Source organism: Microtus oregoni, unplaced genomic scaffold, assembly GCF_018167655.1.
Source record: "Microtus oregoni isolate MIOR12 unplaced genomic scaffold, Mior012 000022F_ref0000154, whole genome shotgun sequence".
In the NCBI taxonomy this organism is placed as follows: domain Eukaryota; kingdom Metazoa; phylum Chordata; class Mammalia; order Rodentia; family Cricetidae; genus Microtus; species Microtus oregoni.
In genome coordinates, this window is record NW_024543081.1 from 16975879 (window position 1) to 16989292 (window position 13414).

The 13414-nt window shown below is 52.9% G+C and overlaps 3 protein-coding genes across 3 annotated transcripts; 1 reads left to right on the forward strand and 2 right to left on the reverse strand.

Annotated features, from left to right (window-relative positions):
• Window positions 1-98: 98 nt before the first annotated feature.
• Window positions 99-3327, reverse strand: Maf1 (MAF1 homolog, negative regulator of RNA polymerase III). The gene is made up of 8 exons (XM_041671926.1): window positions 2841-3327; window positions 1927-2058; window positions 1692-1820; window positions 1455-1620; window positions 1210-1331; window positions 1008-1127; window positions 759-893; window positions 99-627 (listed from the first exon to the last, which is right to left on the reverse strand). The coding sequence occupies exons 2-8, from the start codon at window positions 2007-2009 to the stop codon at window positions 606-608; spliced, it is 777 nt and encodes a 258-aa protein (XP_041527860.1). The 5' UTR covers window positions 2010-2058; window positions 2841-3327; the 3' UTR covers window positions 99-605.
• A 345-nt stretch (window positions 3328-3672) lies between these two features.
• Window positions 3673-10541, forward strand: Sharpin (SHANK associated RH domain interactor). Its single transcript, XM_041671923.1, has 9 exons — window positions 3673-3999; window positions 4240-4414; window positions 7934-8062; window positions 8138-8279; window positions 8366-8474; window positions 8556-8709; window positions 8783-8898; window positions 8998-9126; window positions 9198-10541. Exons 1-8 carry the CDS (start codon window positions 3757-3759, stop codon window positions 9112-9114), a joined length of 1185 nt encoding a protein of 394 aa, XP_041527857.1. The 5' UTR covers window positions 3673-3756; the 3' UTR covers window positions 9115-9126; window positions 9198-10541.
• Window positions 10542-10657: 116 nt separating this feature from the next.
• Window positions 10658-13060, reverse strand: LOC121461124 (cytochrome c1, heme protein, mitochondrial). Its single transcript, XM_041671925.1, has 7 exons — window positions 12891-13060; window positions 12103-12299; window positions 11893-12019; window positions 11647-11804; window positions 11400-11560; window positions 11026-11126; window positions 10658-10944 (listed from the first exon to the last, which is right to left on the reverse strand). Exons 1-7 carry the CDS (start codon window positions 13017-13019, stop codon window positions 10840-10842), a joined length of 978 nt encoding a protein of 325 aa, XP_041527859.1. The 5' UTR covers window positions 13020-13060; the 3' UTR covers window positions 10658-10839.
• Between the last annotated feature and the right edge of the window lie 354 nt (window positions 13061-13414).

Consider the following 13414-nt stretch of genomic DNA (forward strand, 5'->3'; position numbering starts at 1 on the left):
CAGTAGCTGTTGCTAAGATACCAGACGCTCCCGGCCTGACCCCCCCCCCAACGCAGGCCCCGCCCCCGACGCAGGCCCCGCCCCCACTCCCAAGTTCCTTCGAAGTCACAGAAACTTTTATTGGAAATGAATGAGCTGCAGCAAAGTGACACTCAGTGCATGTGGCCCACCTGGTAAGGTGGGGGGCAAAAGTGGGCACCAGGGGCTGGTCCAAGACCAGACCCTATAAAACACTGGGCACCGCTTACAGGGCCTCAAGTCTCTGGCCCTTAGAGCTGGAGTGTACAGGCCCAATAAGAAATACAAAAATAAACTCTGTGATCCAGCTGTCCTGTCTGTGGCAGGCTGGCGGTGCACAGCAGTCACTTTCTATCCGGCCCTGTGCTGTCTAATCCAGCCACAGCATGGGCAGTAAGAGCCTGCAGGGGTGAGTGGACGTCCACAGGCTGAAACCAAAGGGCTAGGCAGGTATAGCCTTGGGCAGCGCCAGGATGGCGGCAGTGCCAGGGTGTAGCCAGCATCTGGGGAGGCTCTGGAACTCCGTAGGTAGACAAGTTCAGGCATTGGTTGAAGCTGGATGAAGCTGAGACCTCTGCTTCTCCGCATCACATACAGATCACTGGAACCCTAGGCAGAAGTTGGCACAGAGTAGGACTTCAGGAGGTACCACCCAGACCAGGCCGAGAACCCTGATTTTTCCCACCCACTCCGGGCTCTAGAGTTCGGAGCCATGGCTGTAGCCTCCACCACCACCACACCTGTCTTCCTCCATGGTGCTGGTCTCCTCCGCCCTGCCTTCACTGCCTCCACGCCCACTCTCTTCATCAACCTCCTCTGCTCCCAGTTCCAAGTCCAGTGCATTGCCTGCCTCTGAGGGCGTGTAGGTGGAGCCACTGGGTGGGGAGAGAGATACCAGTCTTAGGACCAGCTACTCAGGCCTTCTCAGGGAGAACAGACCCAGTTAAGGAACAGGGGGCTGGAGAAAGGGACGTGCCAATGGTACCAACCTGATGGAGCGGCAGCTAAAGAAGACAATTCGTTTAAGACGCTTGTTGTAAAAGAAATAATTGAATGACCAGAGGCTTCCGTCTTCCCCAAAGGGGTCTGAGTCCAGATCTGGGTTATAGCTGAAGAGGGAAGAAAGCAGAGGTATGAGGCTCCCACTGCCACACACCCCTGCCACGTCTACCTGCAAAGATGTGAGCCCACCTGTAGATGTCACATTCGGCTAAGCAGATTTCCTCATCCACTGCATTCCACAGCTGCGGCTTCAGGGCCTTGAAGTCTTCCCGAACTGCTGAGAACAGGCTGCAGTTGACGGCATTTACTACCTACGGCGGATTACAACAGGGATGACAAGGGGCCAGGATGGCAGGTGGAACCCAAGAACCTACTCAAAATGGGGAGGGCGATGGTCATGACTACAAGGTTCTGGGTCCCTCTCCCATCCTTACCCAGCTAAGGCTGGGCTCTCGGCTGAATTCATGGCTTCTGGCTGTGCTGAAGTCATAGTCTGGCCTGAAGGACTCATTGAGTGTAGCAATCAGATAGAAGAGGGTCTTGCGACTGCACTTGTCACTCAGAGGGCTTTCATCCTCACCACCCTGGCTCTTGCTCAATCTGAACAGAGATAAATGTCAGGCTTGCCCACCATTCCACATACCCCCAAAGGTAGGCTCCACTCAGCTTACCTGCTGGGACTGAGGCCTGAAGTCTGGGGTGGGGACAGTGCCTCCAACACATGCGGCTGGCCCTCCTGGCAGAACTGCTTGAACATGTGTTTATCATCTCCTGCCATCTTACACGAGTAGCTTTCAATCCTACAAAATACAGGCAGGATCATGGAGCACGCTGACCCCAAGCAGTTAACTCAGGGGATAAGATGGTGGCTTCCGAGAGTCTGATCCCAAGAGCCTCCAGCCTCACCTGCCAATAATATGGGCATCTCCAGTCTCCACTGTCAACTGCGAGTTGATGGCCTCAAAGCTGGAGTTCTCCAGTAGCTTCATGTCCTTTGGGCGGGGGCTTCTCGTGCCAGAGGGACTAGTGCAGTGCTACCTGAGAATGCGGGAAGCCAGGTTTGGCTGCCTAGCTCCAAAGGCTTTGCCTGCAACCTTCCCACCCACTAGTAGAGCACTGTTTGCAGCTGGGTCTGGCTGAGTCCATCTGGCAGCTCCTCTCCTTCCCCTTACCTGCCCCTGAGCACTCTCAGCATTGGCAGGGAAATGATCCTATTACCTGAGAATGGCAAGACCAGGGTCCAGCTCAACTCCAACTCCTCCTACATGCTGCAAGAGTCCTGGAGGTGGCTGGGAGTGGGAGGTGGGGAATGGATGAGAGGGCCACCCTGTATTCTGCTCACTCTCAAAGTGTTGGAAAGTCCCTCTCTCGACGTTCCCTACCCAAATGGGCACTCTGCAGACACCCTTAGACTGTACTAAGGGCCTCAATCAGGCTAAGAACCTGTAATCTGGTTCGGAACCGGTCACCTGGGGCTTGAGCCCCCGGTTCTATGGGTTGCTTCGCTGTTTCCAGGCGAGAAGAGGAAACCCATTAGTTCTTCAATTCCATTTGCAATTATGCCTAATTCTCTCTTTGTACGCAAACCTCCATAGGTTCAGGCCAGCACTCTCCTGGCATTGCCGCCCAGGGAGCAGAGAGGCGCCATCCGATTCGTAAGGGGAAACTACAAGCCCCAGGAGGCAGTGCACCAAGAGAGGAGCTCGGGCTAGGCAGCGGCAAAACTACAAGTCCCATGAGGCAATGCACAGGCGCGAGCCCTGCCGGGGACTGTGGTTCCCGCAGTCCGGGATCGCTTGGAGCACAAGGCGGACACCCACCTGCCAGGAATTGGCTAGATCAAGCCAGGCTAGCCGGGTTGCTTAGCGTCGGTGCTGAGATGACGACGGCACGGGCTGCGCGCGGCGCGGGCTCCTCAGGACTGGAGGGCGGCGCCGCGGCCTCCACTCGGGCCGCACTGTATCCGGGGGAAGAAGCTTCGCGGCGACGTCCCGTTACTCCAGGCCCTGCCGGCCCATACGGGCTGCAGCCGCGACATAGCCTCGCCCCCCTGCAGCACTCGCTTTTGCGACTGACCTGCCGCGGACCGCCACAGATCGCACCAGACAGCGAACGAAACAGCGACCTCCGCCTCCCCCGGCCCGACAACAACAAGCGGCCGGCAGGCCCGGCCCCACTCCTCTGAATGGTCCGCTCCGACCTCAGGATCCAGACCGCGACAAGCCATTGGGGAAATTCTCCGCCACTCAACTTTATCTTCCCCTTCTACTGGCTGTGTAGCTTGTCTGTCTCGCCCTCGCTTAAGAACCCGCCTCCCCTCTTAGTGTTCATTGGTTAGGGCAGCCCCGCCCCGCCCTCGGGGGGGGGCAACCCTTTTCCCAGGGTGGAACAGACTCACCAGCGTCTGGTGTGTGTGTGGATTGGGACCCTGCTCCTGCCGGGTACTGGGGTTGGTGTTGCCTTACGTCGGGCAGCGGCTATCGCCCGTGCGAACCTTTGAGAAAAGTCCATCCTTCATTTTGTGACCGGTGTCTGGTCTCTGACACTGTCCCCGGGCCCAGCTCAAACGTGACTAGCGTGCCTGGAGGTTGGACCTTCTCTATCCCTGAGCACAGCGGGCCGTCGAGCTCAGGTAGTGCGCGACCCTGGGTCCTTCATGTTTTCCGCGCTTGGCGCATCCGGAACCTAGGCCCATAGCCCGAGTTTCTGGTCGGCGGAAGCGCTCGACAGCTCCGTATGACGGAAGCGCTCTCGGAGGGTCAGGACTCTGCCGCACCAGATATGGCGCCGCCCGCCGGCGGGGCTGCAGCAGCTGCAAACCCTAGTTCGCCTGCGGTGCTCCTGGCAGTGCAGGCCGCGGTGAGACCGCTGGGCGCCGGGCACGACACCGAGGCGCAGCTTCGGAGGCTGCAGTTAAGCGCCGACCCTGAGCGTCCTGGGCGCTTCCGGCTGGGGCTGTTGGGCACCGGGCCAGGGGCGGTGAGTGTGGGCCGGGACAGTGGAGTCAAGCGTCTCCATTCCCCTGCCAACTGCCCTTAAGCAGTTACTTTTCTTTGCTTGTCTGTGAAAATGGGGTTAATGCTTTACAAACTCTCATGAGAAATTGGTACGATAACAGGAAAGAAAGGCTTAGGACGGTAAAAATGACCTCTTGTTTTCTTTTCCTTTGATCTTGGCTAAAGATGAGGACCACTGACCCAGCATACTCTCCCTCTTCAGGTCAGTTTAGAATGGCCCTTGGAGTCCATTTGCTATACAGTGCGTGGACCTAACCAACATGAGCTGCAGCCTCCGCCAGGAGGGCCTGGAACCTTCAGTGTGCACTTCCTCAACTCCCAGGAAGCACAGCAGTGGGCAGCACTGGTGCGAGATGCCACCGCGGAGGGACAAAATGGTCAGTGTCGTGGAATAAATGCAGGCCTCTTAGTCGTGGGTAGGGACAGTGATGGGAGAAGCTGGGCGTCTAGGAAGGCTTCCAAGAGGAAGAAAGTGGAGAAAATGAGAGGTTCAAGAGCTGACACCTGGAATACCAGACAAGTGTGAAAAGGAAGAACAAGCCCTGCTGCAGGGCCAAAAGTTCAAGAACAGCATTGTGTTCAGTGGAAAAATAACAGGTTCAGGTCTGTGCTACTAAAGACAGACTCTCTAGTCATATAGAGTGGTGTAGCCAAGGTTAGAAAAAAAGACCCGAGGACCTTAGGAGAGGAAATTAGATAGGTTTTATGGTTGTTAAACTGGAAGAATTAGTGGTTAAAATGGAGATAGAGGGACCAGTTAGTGTGAGGCTTGTACACAGTGCCTGCTTGGGAAAGCACGGACATGGCTGGGGCTCTGGAGAGGTCAGCCTAAGTCTGAGAGGGAAGCATAGAGAAAAGACGGCCTTGCATGTGGATCAGTGATTCTCAACCTTCCTATTTCTGCTACCTCATGTTGTCGTGATCTCTAACCATAAAATTACTTCATAACTGTAATTTTGCTACTGTTATGAGTCATAATGTAAATATCTGTGTTTTCCAATGGTGACCCCTGTGAAACAGTCATTTGACCCCACCCAAAGGGGTCATGACCCATAGAGTGAGAACCACTGATGTAGCCTGTGCCCTAAGGAGATATAGGGCAGCTTACAAATAAGACCTGAGGAAAAGCTGCTAGAGGGGCAGGGGTAACTCAGCATTGAGGAAGACTTTCAGGTCATTCATTTACCGGATGTTTATGTAGCCCTTGCTTTAGACTATTCACTGTGACAAGTGTGTAGTCCAGGCGGATCTCAAACTCACTATCTAGCCCAAGCTGACTTTGAACTGTTAATGATCCACTTACCTCTGTACCCAGTGTTGATACAGATGTGTACTACCCAACTGCGGAGCCGGGCGATGGTGGCACACGCCTTTAATCCCAGCACTCGGGAGGCAGAGGCAGGCGGATCTCTGTGAGTTCGAGGCCAGCCTGGTCTACAGAGCTAGTCCCAGGACAGGCTCCAAAGCCACAGAGAAACCCTGTTTCGAAAAACCAAAAAAAAAAAAAAAAAAAAAAAGCCAACTGCGGAACTCTCTTTTTTCCTTTGTGTGTGTATATGTGGTATGTATGTATGTATGCAGGCATATATGTGCATGGCATGTATGGAAGTCAGAGGACAACCTTGGGTGTTAGTCCTCACTTTCCATCTTGTTTGAGACAGAGTCTCTGCTGTTAGCTACTTTATAAGTCAGACTAGTTTCCCTAACTCCCATGAAGTTTCTGCTTATTCTCTTGTCTCTATCCCCCATCTTACCATAGAAACATTGGGGTAACAGACACACACTTCCAAGCTTGGCTTTATTTGGTTTGGGGAGATTTAAATTCTTCCTATATGAAAAGCACTTTAAGCTGGATGGCATGGCGCAGGCCTTTAATACCAGCACTCGGGAGGCAGAATCAGGCGGATCTCTGAGGCTAGCCTTGTCTAGAGTAAGTTCCAGGACAGCCAGGGCTACACAGAGAAATCCTGTCTCCAAAACAAAACAAAATAGTACCTTTTTTTTTTTTGGTTTTTTTCGAGGCAGGGTTTCTATGTGGTTTTGGAGCCTGTCCTGGAACTAGCTCTTGTAGACCAGGCTGGTCTTGAACTCACAGAGATCCGCCTGCCTCTGCCTCCCAAGTGCTGGGATTAAAGGCGTGCACCACCACCGCCCGGCACAAAATAGTACTTTAACCTGCTGAACTCTCTCTCCATGACCTTCCTGGGCACTTTTTTATTTTTTTAATTATTTATTTATTATGTATCCAATGTTCTGTCTGCATGTATGCCTGCCCACCAGAAGAGGGCACCAGATCTCATAAATGATTGTGAGCCACCATGTGGTTGCTGGGAATTGAACTCAGGACCTCTGGAAGAGCAGCCAGTACTTAACCTCTGAGCCATCTTTCCAGCCCCTTCCTGGGAACTTTTCAATTTTTTAGATTAAAATGTTTTATATGTGTGGATCTTTTCTCTACATGCATGCATGTCTTTGCACCATGTGCATGCCTAGTGTCCTTGAAGGCTAGGAGAAGGCATCAGATCCCCAGGGACTGGAGTTAGAGATGGTTGTGAGCTTTCATGTGGTTGCTGAGAACTGCACCCCAGTTCCCTGGAAGTGGAACAAGTGCTCTTAACCACTGATCCAGTTCTCCAGCCTGTGGACACTTTTTTTTATTATGATCCAAACTTCTAATTTGCCCTCCTTATTTATTTATTTTTAGAATAAATAAACTTCAGTTAGATGGTAGAAGGAATGAGAAAGCTGGGAGGGAAGGCTGCTACTTAAAATAGGGTCTCCTTGGGTGTGCTGGCATACATCTTTAGTTCTAGCACTTGGGAGGTAGAGACTGGTGGATCTCTGTGAGTTCAAAGGCCAGCCTAATCTGCATAGTTCCAGAACAGCCAGGGCTATGTAGAGAGACTCTTTCAAAAACCAAACAAACAAAAAAGTAAATAACCAAAAGAAATAAGGTCTTAAAGTCTTCTTGAAGAATGAAATTAAAAGAATATGGCTTAAGTTTCATGGCCCAAAATGCAAGAAGTACAAATTCTCCAAGGGAAACTTGTGCAAGTGACCTTCAGAATTCAGGCAAAGTTCTTGAAAAGCTCTACCCATCTCAGTGGTGACATGGTTCAGGGTATCAAGGGCCTAGGTCATTATGGGAGCTATCATGACTGGGTGGGGATCCCTTATTGCAGTGTGCTGGCTTTCAGGAGATAAGTAGAAACTGCAGTATATCAAGTTCTGTAAGGATGCCAGAACAAACAGTGTAGTATTCTCTGTAGATTAGAGAGCCAGAAGACTCCTGAGGGTACTGAGAGGGGGTCACTGACTACAGGTCTGCTGCTGGGCAGGAAATGGCAAGCCCCCATCTGAGGGGTTGGTTTGATTCTGCTAAACAGGAGATGCACAGGTGGGACCAGCTGGCAGAAGGGTTCATAAAGATTAATACAAAGGGGAGTGGGAACTGGAACTGATATGTAAAATGAGAAAATAGTTTTTTAATAAATTTAAAAAAATGATACCAAGGATGAATCAGATATAGCACTGGTACCAGAATTTCTGAGGATTTTTCTTTTAATTTTACATATAAATATTTTCTCTGTGTGTGTTTGTACCAGTGTACTTGGTGCCCCAGAGGCCAGGTCATTGGATCCCTTGAAATGGAGAGTTACAGGTAGTTGTTAGTTTATGGGAACCAAACCAGGGTGTTCTGCGAGAGCATCAGACGCTCTGAAATGTTGATCCATCTCTGTCCAGCTGAGAGTTTTTGTTGTTTTGAGGGCCAAGATTGGGAGAGGAAGGCTTAGCCTGAATTATGACCTAAGGATAGTGTGGTCAGACCAAGAACGCAAAGGTCCTAAAATCCTGAGGATAGAGACCACTAGCCTACTCCGTATCTTCTTTCTTAGGCAATGGCAGCCAAGCCCCAGCCCCAGAAATGTGCCCCCTTTCTCCACCATGTTCTTCTGTGGCTCAAATATCTAAAGCAACCCAACCTGAGGTGGATCTTCCTCAAAGTTCTGGAAACTTGAAAAATGGTAAGGACAGACTGGAGGGACTTGGGAGAGCTATGGCTGGTGTCTGGTTGTGATAGTTGTCTTTTCTACCCGTAGAAGAGCTGGCTACACGCCTGGCCCAGGCCATTGCAGATGGAGATGAGAAAGAAGCAGCTCATGTGGCAGCAATCCTGGCACAGCATCATGTGGCTCTCAATGTCCAGCTCATGGAGGCCTGGTTCCCACCAGGTCCCATCAGGTAGAGCCTGATCTTGCATTGCTTACTCTGTCCTCCTGACCCTCCTAGGTTAACTGTCCAACCCTCTGATCTACATTTTGACATAGGTTGCAAGTCACAGTTGAAGATGCCACATCTGTTTTGTCTTCTGCATCATCTGCCCATGTCTCACTGCAGATCCACCCACACTGCTCCATTGCAGCCCTCCAGGAAAAGGTGAGCATGGGGCACTGGGAATCTTACATGTATAGCATGGATCCTAGGTAACACTGCCTGGCCCTGATGTTCTGGCCTCAGGTGTTCTCAGAGTTCGGTTTCCCGCCAGCTGTGCAGCGCTGGGTCATTGGGCGGTGCCTGTGTGTGCCTGAACGAAGCCTTGCTTCCTATGGGGTCTCGCAAGATGGGGACCCTGCTTTTCTCTACTTGCTTTCAGCCCCCCGAGAAGCTTCAGGTTAGTTCTTAATGGTGGTAAGAGAGGTGGGGTATAGTTTTGAGATGGCCCTGAGCCTTCTCCTCTGTCACAGGACATAGCCCTCAACATTCCAAGATGGATGGGAAATCAGGATGCTTGTTTCCTCAGTCATTGGAGCAGCCTCACACCCTCCAGCCAGCCAGTTCCAGTCTCCCCAATCCCCCTCAGGTGGGCAAATAACCAGAGCCTCTGGGAGTGGGCTAGATATGGGCAGCTGTGGGCACTGGAAGGAGATGGGATGCATCAACGGTCTTCCCATCTTCCCAGCCTGGCTGGTCTTGCCCTTCCTGCACCTTCATCAATGCCTCAAACCGCCCTGGCTGTGAGATGTGTAGCACCCAAAGGCCCTGTACTTGGGATCCCCTTACTACGGCCTCCACCTAGAAGACACCAAAGGTACAAGAGGTTGGGTAGAGATGAGGGGATACAATATAGAACAAATAGAAATAACCTATCTTCTTCTCCAGGTTACAGAGACAATGGCCCTCCTGTCACAGGCCCAAGTCACTGTACCACCACCACTCAAACGTCGCAGGGGACCTCTGCTTGTTGGGGACAGAGATGCACTGTTTTTTTGTTTGTTTGTTTTTTCGAGACACGGTTTCTCTTTGGTTTTGGAGCCTGTCCTGGAACTAGCTCTTGTAGACCAGGCTGGTCTCGAACTCAGAGATCCGCCTGCCTCTGCCTCCCGAGTGCTGGAATTAAAGGCGTGCGCCACCACCGCCCGGCCAGAGATGCACTGTTAAGGAACAAGGGCCACAAGCCAGTAATTAAAGACACACACAAGAACCAGCCTGTGTCCTAGTCTTGATGCAGAGCTATACTATACTAGTCCAGCTGCCTGGGAGCAAGGAAACAGATTCTACTCCTCAGTTGCAGATGGAGCTCCCCAAACCACAACCAGGAGACTACTCAAGAGTAGATTTAGACTAAAGTTCCAGTGGTCACAGATCATGGTACTAGGGTCTTTCCAGAGCCTTCAATCCTACAGGGGCTCCTCAGACTGCTAATCTACTAGGAGTTCCTCTCACTAACCCTGGCCCTTTGCTGCCCTTCTTGAATCCTATAATCCAATCACTATTTTCAGCTGTTTCAGCTGGTATGAAACCAGCAATGGACTGGGTATTTCTCCTTCACCAAAGGGATGCTTTAGCATGGGGAGTCATGCCTTTGTGATCCTGACAACCATCTGTCACCGCTCTTTATGAATAGAAGTGCTGCCGCTTTATGAATCTAGTCGTGGCCAGTTTGGCCTAGATGCCTAACTGCCCTGGAGACTACTAGGTGTCATTCCCTGATAAATACCAGACACTTTCACAAATATTTGCAGCACAACCCTTTTATCTGTTCAGCCAAGACTAAGACATCCCAGATCCCCTCTGCCTGGCTACTCAACATTTCTGAGAACTTCCTCATCCCCTGCCCCGCCAAGATAGCACTGCTCCACCAGTGATGCTGCTCTAGGTCTTCCTGAAGATCTGAAGGCTCCCTGCTGCCATCAGTGTGGAAGCGGGAACCCCTTTCCAGCTCTGCCAAGGCACAGCCACTCTGTTGAACAGTGCAGTGCTGCTTTTTCGGAAATAAAATATTTTGAGACTGGGGGTAGGGCGGTGGTTGTTGCCATAGGTACGCCTTTGCACTACATTCACGCAGTGCCTTTGGAGACCAGAAGAGGGTTTCAGATCCCCTGGGACTGGAGTTGTGACTGCCGCAAACTGAACCTGGGTCCTCTAGAAAAGCAGCCAGCGCTCTTAACTGCTAAGCCATCTCTCTAATCTGAATGGTACTGCTCTTAGCAGCCAAGTTTTGCATTCTGGCCCACATTTATAATGCCCAGAATACTAGATAAGGAACAATATTGCAGGGAAATATGGGTCCCAGGGCTCCTTGGCAATTTGGGTTTCAGTCATTGAATAGCTAAAATGTGTATGTTGAGAAACTTAATTTATTCCCACAATGAGGGCTGAAGGAAGATCAGAAGCAAGAGTCTGGTCTCCTACCCCATTTCCGTGTATCAGATGAAAAGGGGCTAGGCCTGAAAGGCCTAGGACTGTTCCTGGACTGCTGAGGGCTTGTTCAGGCAAGATGACAAGCAGATATTGGACAGGGTCACTTGGGTGGCCGGTATGCCAACTTTCGACTCTTCAGGACTGACCACTTATGCCGCTTCATGGCATAGGTCAGGGGCAGCAGCAAGCCCATCATCAACAACATCTGGGAACAAAGCAAGTTCAGAAAAGGTAGACAGGAAAGACCCCTTCCCTATGCCCACTGTGACCCTTCCCAACCCTTCACCTTGAGCCCCATGCGTTTCCGATGGTCATGTTCTGGCTCCGATGCCCATCGAAGGAAAGTGGCGACATCCTTGGCTACTTGCGACATGGTAGCTGGGGTGCCTGGGCCAAGGACAAATGGTGAGAACTACCTTTGGGGGCTTGTGCCAATCCAGGGCAACCCTCTGTGCACTGTGCTCCACAGAGGCAGGGACTATCCATTACAAGGCTTTAAAGGGACAGGAACCCTACAGGACTATGAAGTTGTTCCCAAAGCCTTTTTAGATATGTACAGTCAACAAACATTGCAGGTAAGAGGAGAACAGACCTCTAGACCCAGGAATATAAGGGAAGCATGCTGGGAATAGGAAAGGATCCATGGTCAAAGACACTCACCATCATCATACTCCAAGACTTCATTGTAGATGGGAGGAGCCATGCCAATGGCCTGGCCAGGAAAGTAAGGGTTGAAGTACAGGCCTTCTCGCAATGACACCCCAGTGGGGGGCTCACAGTACCCAGTGAGCAAGGAGAATACATAGTCTTCACCACCATGCCTAGAAGCAGACCCGTGGCTCAGTCCTTACCACAAAGCTAATTTCCCTCCCTGTTTGCAGCCCTGCAGTAAGGGCAACCCATGTACCTAGCTCGCACGATGTAGCTGAGGTCTGGGGGTAAGGCTCCATTGTTAGCAGCTCTGGCAGCCTCAGGGTTGGGATATGGTTTTGGAAAATAGTCAGACAGCTTCCCAGGCCTCATGAACATCTCCCCATCTTCATTAGGGCCATCCTGGACTTCCACCTGCCATCAAAAATCCCATTACAGTCCTTCAATCCCTCACAGTAGAAGACCCAATCCCTGTATCCTCCACCTTCTCTTGGCCCCACACCTCCTCAGCCAGCGCCTTCGCTTCCTCCTCCGTGTAGCACACTCCCACCAGATGGCGGTAAGCCACATAATCCATGCTGTGGCAGGAAGAGCACACCTGCTTGTATACCTGGAAACCCCTACGGATGCTACAGAGAAAAAGGATGAGAGAAACTTAAGATTCCCTTTCACCCAGAAACGTCCACCCCCAACCCCGCCGCTACACACCCACCTGGTGTGGTCCAAGGAGGAGAGGAGGCCACGGTGAGACCATGGGTAGCTGGGGGGGTGCAGCTCCAGGTCACTGGCACTCACAGCAGTATGCAGAGCCACAGCTAGCCCTGCACCCCCAGCAGCCAGCATGCCCAACGCTGACAGCATCACCTTCCGGCCCCGGGAGGGGCCAGACTTCGAGGACAAGGACACTGCCTGCAAGAGCCCCGCTCAGCACCTGCCAAGACCCCACCCGCCCACCTGGGGATCTGAATGGGCGCCCATCTCTTCCGCTCAGCCACCCAGCACTAGCCACTGCCCGCAGAGCGCCAGAGGCCCACTGTCGGCCGCATCCCTTAGTGCAGCCGACTCCTCAGCCACAGCTCGGCTTTGTAGAGAAGGTGAGGAATGCTCTCGGAGTATGAACCGGGAGACAGGCCTAAGTGACCAAGAGTGCGGCAGCAGACCAAGGTCACCCGCAGCCGGCTGAGGTCAGGCTGGGGTCACTTCAGGCCATCAGCCAGGTCTAGACAGCTGGCTTCGGGAGTCGTTCTGGGCGAGCCCTTTGCAGGAATCTCCCGTCCCGACCCCACCACAGCCGAACCGTGGGATCAGACCAGCGTGCCCTGTCGCTCCGAGGCGTGGGCACCCAGCCTGGCTTCCCGAGTGCGCCGGCCCGTCAGCGGGGACCCTGCCGAGTCGTAGGAGGTACGTGGGGGACCGATGCCCGCGCGCACCCGGAGCCTCCCCGCCGTGACCTTCAGGGCTGAGGGGCGCGCGGTGGCCAAGGCCCGCGCCAGTACTCACCTGCGGTGTCCGTAATGGAAGATGCCGGGACCGCGCGCCGCCCAGCAGGCCCGGAGCATTTGCACCTGGAAGCCCCACGCCCCGGGGACCCAGCACCGACCGGCGAAGCGAAGCTGCCGCTGCCGCCATGTCGGCCCTCTTTAGTGCGGCCGCCGTTCCCGTCGGCCCGTGCGGGCGGACGAGAACTCAGACCGCGCGAGACAAGGCAGTGGGCGGGTCCAGGCGGAGCTGGCTAGGGAACTGTCCATCAGAGGTCCAGGGCTGCCCTTGTCCAGCTCTTCTAGTCCACTGGGAAATTACCGCTGAGCCTGGCCGCGACTCTCATTGCAGTAACAACACCTGTTTTTGTTGTTGTTTGTGTTTGCTCTTTCTTTCTCGTTACGTCCGTCGTTGCAGCTGGCGAGTTTCTTTACTATAGTCCCAGGTTCTTCACCATGACTCCGTGGATCCCTCCCCTCCAGTTGAGTCTCTCGCAAGCTCCCAGAGATCTAATAAAAGTCGCTCGCCCGTCCAGGCCTAGTGCG